We start from the raw sequence: 9482 nt of genomic DNA on the forward strand, positions 1-9482 counted from the left end.
TCCTTCCACAAAAAGCCAATGGGAATTCTCCATTGTCTTAAAAAAATAAGCCCTGTGGCAAACCACCATTTTATGATACATACATGTTTACTGTATGCATATAGATTACTGTTTATACTGTACGATGATGTAACACTCACTGGGGAATTTTCAATACATAATTGACCTTTAGATTATTTCAGTATGACATTTTGCTGCTAATAATTGTGTTCTAGTACTTGAGTCCGATTTTTGAATGCAGGACGTGTTTTACAGCATAACTACATCAGAACGTCTGTTTACAAAGTCTCACACAACTCATTCAGTGTAATCAAAGTCTGTCTTTATATTTTTCTTCAAGAAATCAAGGTGACATGCTGAGTAACGGATATACAAACAGTCATTTTGTGGGTGAAGTGCTCCTTTAAATCTGCAAAGCACACTTCATACAGACTGTGACATCTTCACCTTTAATCACAGACCTGTCAACACATTCTGATTCAATATCTCTGCTGTAGGTCGGCTTGGAGCTCTCAGTGTAAACAAACTATAAACAATCATTTATGATCAAAAGAATGAAGTAGAGTTCAGTAAAGTCAGTGGAGATGTCTGTCCCCTCGGAAACAAACTCAGTAGTAAACCTTAGAATCAGTGTGATCACTACAGTGCAGTTCTTCTACAACAGTGTGTGGTCGGTTAACCAGGACATCTGCACATTCAAACAATAAACAAGAAATACAAGAGTGAAAGATGTAAAACTACCTGAGACCACCAGAAAAATGAAAAGGTGCAATCAAACCAAAATCATTTGATTCATTTTCCTTCAACCTGCCTGATCGACCATTTCTCCTGAGAATTACTCTTCTTGCCTTCTAATGCAACTGTTTTGCATTGGATCAAACAGTTTGGGGTGAAACAAAATGAGGGGACGTTGACCCTAAGCACACAGCCAAGACAACTCTGTGAATGTCTGAGAGGACCGACCAGGACCAGAACCCGATCGAACATCTCTGGACAGACCTGAAAATGGTCCAGATTCATACGTGACCGAGCCAGAGAGGATCCGTGGAGAGGAAAAGCAGAAATCCAAATCCATGTGAGCGACGCTCGTCACTTCATGACTCGAGGCTGGGATCGCTGCCAAAGATGCTTCGACTGAGTACTGAGTTAATATTCTTAATACTTACTTTTAATAAGTTCACACATATTTCTAAAATCCTGTTTTGGCTTTGTCATTGTGGGGGTATTAAGTGTAAATGGGAAATGTGACCAGTGAATTCAAATAGCTAACACAGAAAAAGTTGCATATGCTGCTGATTCATAGGAGGCAGAGTTGTTCTCGTCTACCTCAGTTTGTGACGTGTTGATGACACGTTGACACAGACTAACAACAGCTGGGCCTGAAGAGGCTTCCTCTAGATATCATATCAACCACAAAGGATTGTGGGTAAGATGACAATCAGATATGATTAATAAAGCAGAGGCATTATGTGTCAACGGCACTCAGCTGAAATGACCTGACGGGACCATAACTAATGCTACGTAGACTGCAAACTGAAGGGAATTCGCTAAATAACCAAAACCCCAAAACAATATCTAGACTGATATGATAATGTTGATATGCTGTCAGTATACTGAGTGGTTCTACACATTAAAACATTTGAATGTCAGTTTAACACTCCAGTGTAAGGTTCAGTGTTTGGGTGCAGCTCTGCTACAGTAGCAGAGATAAACTGGAAGACTATACACGCTTTTAGGTTTTTTTTGCATCCAGTATAAAGCTTTAGTTTTGTCGCTCAACAATAACGCTGCTGTTCAAGTTAATCCTTTTTACACATTTAGTTTCCAATGCGAAACGCACGTTTTCATCTCAGTTTATCAATTTATCTCTCCGTCAGTGTGAGATATCACTCACATGTCTGTCGGCTCCCTTGACATGAAGAGCCCCCCCCCCCCGTACCTATTCACGTGTCATTTCAGGACCGATCAGATACGGACAGAGAGCCGAGGTGGCCTGGCTTGCATTGAGTTGGGATCTCAGGGAGGTGTGGACTGCACGTGGACACAATCGGGACAATTTATCAAACGTTGGTCACCATCCGAGCCGAATTGAAAAGACAAGTGTAGACAGCGATGGCTTACCTATCTAGAACTACACTCCACATCTTTTGCATAATATCTGCATAACTGGAAGTCACCTGCTGGAAATCCAGCATTGGAACAAAACTAATATTTACATAATATCATTCATCAGCCATCAATATATTGTGCATCCCAAGTATCTATTACAAAGTAAACATTTTACAGCAAAAAGGTTTCAAGAGAACATTCGGCTTTACATTCAGACACTGTTTCTTATGATTGATTATTGGAGTCATATTACTGTTTGTATGCACACCACGTTAACAAACTGTGTGTTGGCAAAGATCTCTAAACTTTTGCAGTGAAACACTCACACGCACAGATATGTGAGCGGTTCTGTTTTCTGAGAGCTGGGACTCCCGGCCTTCACGTTGATTCAAGCAGAAGCTGTTCCCGTAGCGTCTTCCTGTTCCTTTGAATCAGCTGACCAACAGCATCCCGTAAAGATAGCAGCAGGACAGTTACGCTCAGATCACTAAGACAATCCTGAAGAAAGGATCCAGCTTTGGATTTACTCAGACTGAACACGCTTCAAACCATTTCTAGAACCCTGCTGAAGCCAGCATCACTACAGAGCAGAGCTCTCAACAGCTGACCCCCCCCTACCACCACAAAAAAAGCACAGACCCACTGCAGATTCCAATCCAAACACCCGTTGGCATGAAATCCTGCGTATGCTAAGCGTCAAACAAAGAAAAACAGCAGGCTCCACTCGCACCGTCCGCTCCCTTTACTTCTGGATGTAGATGATGATGATGCACAGAGTTCCCACCAGTCCCAGCGCCTGGATGCCCAGGAACCAGAGCAGCAGCCAGAAGAACACAATCACTACCGGTTCCACGATCTTGTCCCCAAAGTACATCTGGCTGAAACCCATCCTCCGCATGCACTTGTTGAGCATCCCGAACAGGGTGCCCATCCGCTCACAGTCGTCCAGCCGAGGCTCTCTGGTGGTGGGGTCGTCCAGGTGGGGCCATCCGGCGCTGGGATCATGGGTCCGGCTGCCATCGGCCTGTGGAGACGAGGATCAGGACAGGTTAATAATACACATGGACACTCACACGATTCTGGTAAGGTCATTATTTACCACCACCACCACCACTATCTCATACATTAATAACTTGTGCTGTCGAGCCTTGTTCAAACGTACTATAACCATTCATCGTCTCTTCATACAACTATGTTTATTTATTTGTTTATTTGATTGTCACTTGTTATTTCATTTTGTTTCTTATGCACTGTCTTGCTGGCTGGTCTGTCAAAGCACTTTGTAAACCTTGTTTTTAAAAGGTGCTATATAAATAAAGTTATTATTATTATTATTATCATGACCTCCCATTTCTATTTACAGAACATGTTCATAAAAATAAAAGGTTACACTGTTCCCAGCTGTAACAGTACACGTAACACACCAGTAATTACACTGACTTCCGCATTAGAGCCCCACCTCCCTAGATAATTCCCAGAATGCATTCCAAAAAAAGAAAGAAGCAGCATGGCTGTTTCCTCATGATGTGCACTGACTTGAAGTGACATCACTACATTTCAGATTGAGGTGGGCCAGTTAGCGAGCCCAGACCGCATACTAACCAGTGTTAATGCTTTTATTATCACCTTATCTAACTGGTTTTTTTTTTATTAACTGCATTAAGCATCTGGGAAATGTGAATGGCATTGTATGGATGTAGCAATAAACAGCTTGTAAACTGAATCCTTTTTCTTTTCCCGCCACTACATCCCTTCTTTCTTGACTCGTTGATGACGATGTAATCCTCTGAGCTGTGCCATCACTGCCCCTTCTATGCACAACCTAACTGAATCAGTGACGTAATCCCGTTCACTGAGGAATGATTAGTGTTGTGAGACGCACCCCATCACGTCTGCAATGACACACACCGCAGTCGCTTGAATACAACTCCACCTGCTGACTTTCTGAACTGCTCACACAGCGTCGTTATGAACAGAATGAGCCACAGACGGGGAAAACAAATTGTCTTCTGGAGAGCAGCACAACATGGGCTGTACCAACATTTAAACAGTCATCTAACAGACAAAAGGGGAAAAGAAACTTAGAACCTTCCTCCTGAATCCCCCTTAAGTGGGCAAACATCACAGAGGGTTACATTGGTACATAGATCAAGTTTGTGTGTTAAAAATATGGTTTCAGAAGCAACCTAGTACTAATGCCAGTTTCAACTAAAAGTCGTAATGAACCCTAACAATTGGCATAATTGTTGCACAATGACAAACCTGTAGGAACACAATAAAATGATTTGTTATAAAGTAAAGGCTGAAATGCACCAAGACTTCAATGTAGTTTGTTATGAGCGGTCTGACCTCCCATTGTGTTCATGTATAATAATAGTAGCACCAGATAACCTTACATGAGTAATAAGTTGTGACAATATAGGCTTACAATTATAGTTATCAGACTGACAAATGAGTAAAAGAGATAATGACACCAAACTACATAGAAAGAGCAACTGATTTAAAGTGGACACGTGACATGTGAACACACACACACACACACACACACACAGACACACACACACACTCTCTCTCTCTCTCTCACACACACACAGACACACACACACACACACACACACACTCTCTCTCTCTCTCACACACACACACAAACACACACTCTCTCTCTCTCTCTCTCTCACACACACACACACACACACACACACACACACACACACACACACACACACACACACACACACACACACACACACACACACACACACACACACACACAGAGAGAGAGGCTGGAGAGGAAACACCAGCACTGTTTAATAAGCCCTGACATCACGTGACCTCGCTCATACAGCGTCACATCCCGTGTGTCTGTCTGACTGACTCAAAGAGACCCGGCAACGCGGAAACCCGACCCTCCAGTCTGTCCCTGAACGCCCCGTGCCCGTCGGGGCTCCTGCTTTACCCGGTGCCGCTGCTGGGTCGTGGCCGGCCTCTGGGTCTCCGGTAACGCGCCCTGCTGGTCTGCGGCGGACATCGTCTCCGCTGCTCCGCTGACGGGAATCACAACATGCGGGCGGAGTGATTGACGGCGCGCGCCGTCCAATGTCCACCTCGAGCGACCCGAGGCGCGCTCCCGACGCAGCTCAACTCCGTCCAATCGCGGAGCCGCAACGCCGGCGGTTCTGTGCGTGTCTGCGCGCGCCACCTAAAGAAGAGCTGCGTGGATTACAGGCTGTCCACGTGCACAAGCACTGAATTAGAACACATACAAGAAATGTGCTCACAAGTTATGCACTGCTCCTAACAGGCTTTATGGATAAAATACAAACAATGGACACTTTAAAGTAAATAACTGTATTTTGTCTCTGAAATGGATATCAAACACTACTCAGAGAAACAGGAAAATATACATTACATTACATTACATTACAGTCATTTAGCAGACGCTTTTATCCAAAGCGACTTACAATAAGTGTATTCAACATAGGTATTCAAGAGAACTACTAGTCACCAGAAGGCATAAACAAGCCTCTAAGACAGACCTGGGCATTGTACGGCCCGCGGGATGATTCTGACCGGCCCGCGAAAGATTACATGATAATTAGAAAATAAAACATATTTTCTAATTATCTTATGGGTGGACTAAAACCGCATTGCTTTTATTTTGAAGCCCATTTATTCTCACAGTGCACGCAATCGTGCACGTCAACTGTGCACGTGAAATGCGTGTGATTGACAACCTGTCTTCCTTCCGTGTCACCCTGAAACATGCGAACATGTCGGCTCATGCCAGAAAGAGGAAAGTGGATAACGAAAGCAGAACTTTCAAACAAATATGGACTACTAATGTTTTCTTTACTGAAGTCAAGGGTGAACCTGTGTGTTTGGTTTGTGGGGAGCATGTCGCCTGTTTACAGTTCTGAAAACATTAAATGTTTAATATAGGCATGTAAAGTCAAAAAGGCTACAAAACTGGGACACTTTTCTTTACACAGTTACACAGTTCAGAGACATGTCTTGTTTATTTTGGCTACAAAGATGATGTGATGTCTTTAGAAAGCTAAGAAAATCCTTGTTTCAATAGTATATGAAACTCAAAATGCCCTTTGTTATTAATGTGACTGAAAATGAGTCAAATGTTTCACATTTTGTTTATCATTTTGGAAATTCTATTTGAATAAATGATATTTTTGAAAGCTAACCTCACCTTTTAATTGCCAAATAATAACATACACTCTTACCAGCGGTCAAAACAATGCCATTTACTGCTTTTTATATAGAAATAAAATGTATATTATGCATAATTGAGTTCGGCATTTTGGCCCGAAGCCATCCAAAATATTTTCAGTTGCTCATTTGGCCCCCTGGGAAAAATAATTGCCCACCCCTGCTCTAAGAGCATAAACCAATGTTGTTAACATTATTAGTCATCCGATAATAACTGTTACATATTTACCTACAACCGTATCATATCTTAACACCAGGTCTCCATCTAATGACAGCTCATAATCTACTGTGCACGTATCTATAGCCTTTCAAACACAGAGATGCACACAAAGTCATTCTTTGCAAGCCAAGTCTCAATTGTGTGCGACTTGTTTCCAAGTTCAGAGTTCAAGTCCCCATCTCTGACGTTCACATATGAAACACAGGTCAAATGATTGGAGACTATTGCGATGCAAAATACTGTCATTTTTACATCAGATCCAGAAGAATGAATTGTGCATAAGGTTTGCATAATATGGAAATGTGTCTTTGGCAATAACATAAAAGACAAAGCACATCACACCAATACACAGCATTTATGCATCTTAAAAATACTGTGAGGAACTTTGAACTGCTTCTGAAACAGGATCAATTCAATACTGATCCTCTATCTGACCTCCATCAGTAAACAAGAAAACCAGAGAGAAGATTGTCTATTTCTATATAGTTATTCTTAATGCTCGTCATCGGTGCCACCGGGTCGGATTCTGCTGAAATCAAATGAAATCATGCAAGTTCACCAGAAACTATTTCAGCTCAGACTCCAGCAGAGACCAGTCCACCCTGGGCTGACCCAGATCCGGCTTCACCGCAGCCTTCGACCTGCAGTTGGAGCTCCGGAGGAAGGAGGAGAGCTCAGCTCCCGGCAGCAGCAGCAGCAGCAGCTCCTCCTCCTCCTCCTCCTCATTACATTACATTACATTACAGTCATTTAGCAGACGCTTTTATCCAAAGCACTTACAGGAAGTGTATTCAACATAGGTATTCAAGAGAACTACTAGTCACCAGAAGTCATAAGTGCATCTCCTTTCTTAAACAAGCATCTCAAAGCATAAGCCAGAGCAAAAGTATAGTGCAGAGGCAGATTACTATGAAAACAATAATTGCAACAGACTAATCCGAATATAGTAAGTGCTACAAACTACTACGAATAGGATAAGTGCAGTAAACAAATACAAATTCAATAAGTGCAGCGAACTGATACGAATACAGTAAGTGCAGCAACTAATACGAGTGCAATAAGTGCTACGAGGAAGGCTCCGGGTAGTACTTCTTGAAGAGAGTGTTTTCAGCCTGCGCCTAAAGATGGGCAGCGACTCTGCTGTCCTGACGTCAGTGGGGAGTTCATTCCACCACTGAGGGGCCAGGACAGAAAAAAGCTGTGACCGGGTGGATCGGCCGCAGGGACCTCTGAGCGACGGGGCAACCAATCGCCCCGAGGCAGCAGAGCGAAGTGGTCGGGCGGGGGTGTAGGGCTTGACCAAGGCCTGGAGATAGGAAGGAGCTGTTCCTTTCACTGCCCTGTAGGCTAGCACCAGAGTCTTAAACTGGATGCGAGCTCTTACAGGGAGCCAGTGTAGGGAACGGAGAAGGGAAGTTGTGTGAGAGAACTTGGGGCGATTGAACACCAGACGTGCTGCAGCTTTCTGGACGAGCTCCAGAGGTCTGATGGCCGACGCCGGGGCTCCGGCAAGTAGTGAGTTGCAGTAGTCCAGGCGGGAGATGACCAGAGCCTGGATGAGCACCTGCGCCGTCTCCTCAGTGAGGAAGGGGCGAATCCTCCTGATGTTGTAGAGGAGGAATCTGCAGGAGCGTGTGACCGATGCAATGTTTGCTGAGAACGACAGTTGGTCGTCCAGGTAGCTCGGTTTTGTCCAGGTTCAGCTTCAGGTGGTGTGTCGCCATCCACCTCGAGATGTCAGCCAAGCACGCAGCAATGCGTGCCTCCACTTGGGTGTCACCGGGAGGAAATGACAAGACCAGCTGGGTGTCATCGGCATAACAATGGTAGGAGAAGTCATGGGAGCGAATAACAGAACCCAGAGATGTTGTGTAGAGCGAGAAGAGAAGGGGGCCCAGAACTGAACCTTGTGGAACCCCCGTAGTCAGCGTGCGTGGTTCTGACACGGCCCCCCTCCATGTCACCTGGTAGGATCGGCCTGTCAGATAGGATGCAAGCAGGGAGAGTGCAGAGCCTGAGATGCCCATCCCCTCGAGGGTGGAGAGGAGGATCTGGTGGTTCACTGTGTCAAACGCCGCTACAGGTCCAGGAGAATCAGGACAGAGGAGAGAGAGTTCGCTCTCGCAGCGTGAAGTGACTCTGTCACCGCAAGGAGGGCCGTCTCTGACGAGTGACCCACCTTGAACCCGGACTGGTGGGGGTCCAAGAGGTTGTTCTGGTGGAGGTAGGAAGACAGTTGTTTAGAGACAGCGCGTTCAAGTGTTTTGGATAGAAAGGGTAGAAGAGAAACCGGTCTGAAGTTCTTGACATCAGAGGGGTCAAGTGATGGTTTTTTCAGAAGGGGGGTGACTCTGGCAGTCTTGAAAGCCGAGGGAAAGCATCCCGAGACGAGAGATGTGTTGATGAGGTGGGTGAGGAAAGGAAGGAGTTCAGTGGCAATAGACTGAAGAAGAGGGGAGGGGATCGGGTCAAGGGAGCACGTGGTGGGGCGGTTAGATGTAACAAGGTCAAGGACCTCGTTAGGGGAGAGGGGAGCAAAGTAGGGTAAGATGGGGTGTGGAGAGGGAAGGGGGAGCTGAGGGGGAAGAGCTGGAGAGGGTAGAGAGGGAGAGGGTGGACAGGGAGAGGGGGGCTGAGAGAAGGAGGATCTGATATCGTTTACCTTCTTGTCAAAGAAGTTGGCGAAATCATCCGGGAGAAGGGAGGAAGTAGGAGGAGGGGGTGGGGGTTGGAGGAGTGAAGAGAAAGTTTCAAAGAGTTTTTAGGATTGGAAGCAGAGGTTAGGATTTTTGAGCGGAAAAAAGCCGCTTTAGCAGTAGCTAGAGAGGAGGAAAAAGTGGAAAGGAGAGATTGGAAGTTAAGAAGGTCCTCCGGGAGTTTGCCTGTTCTCCATTTACGCTCAGCCGCTCTTAGGCTCCGTCTATCAGTACGC

The 9482-nt window shown here is 45.1% G+C and overlaps 1 protein-coding gene across 1 annotated transcript; it reads right to left on the reverse strand.

Annotated features, from left to right (window-relative positions):
- Positions 1-2742: 2742 nt before the first annotated feature.
- Positions 2743-5206, reverse strand: fam241a (family with sequence similarity 241 member A). Its single transcript, XM_054614199.1, has 2 exons — positions 5066-5206; positions 2743-3133 (listed from the first exon to the last, which is right to left on the reverse strand). Exons 1-2 carry the CDS (start codon positions 5135-5137, stop codon positions 2852-2854), a joined length of 354 nt encoding a protein of 117 aa, XP_054470174.1. The 5' UTR covers positions 5138-5206; the 3' UTR covers positions 2743-2851.
- Positions 5207-9482: the final 4276 nt, after the last annotated feature.

Source organism: Anoplopoma fimbria, chromosome 15, assembly GCF_027596085.1.
Source record: "Anoplopoma fimbria isolate UVic2021 breed Golden Eagle Sablefish chromosome 15, Afim_UVic_2022, whole genome shotgun sequence".
NCBI lineage: Eukaryota > Metazoa > Chordata > Actinopteri > Perciformes > Anoplopomatidae > Anoplopoma > Anoplopoma fimbria.

Bases quoted from the DNA above. Each gene is read 5' to 3' on its own strand.
- fam241a (XM_054614199.1), bottom strand. From the start codon at position 5,137: ATGTCCGCCGCAGACCAGCAGGGCGCGTTACCGGAGACCCAGAGGCCG. The intron at 3,134-5,065 runs GTAAAGCAGGAG...TCGTCTCCACAG, and splicing joins CGACCCAGCAGCGGCACCGG to GCCGATGGCAGCCGGACCCA.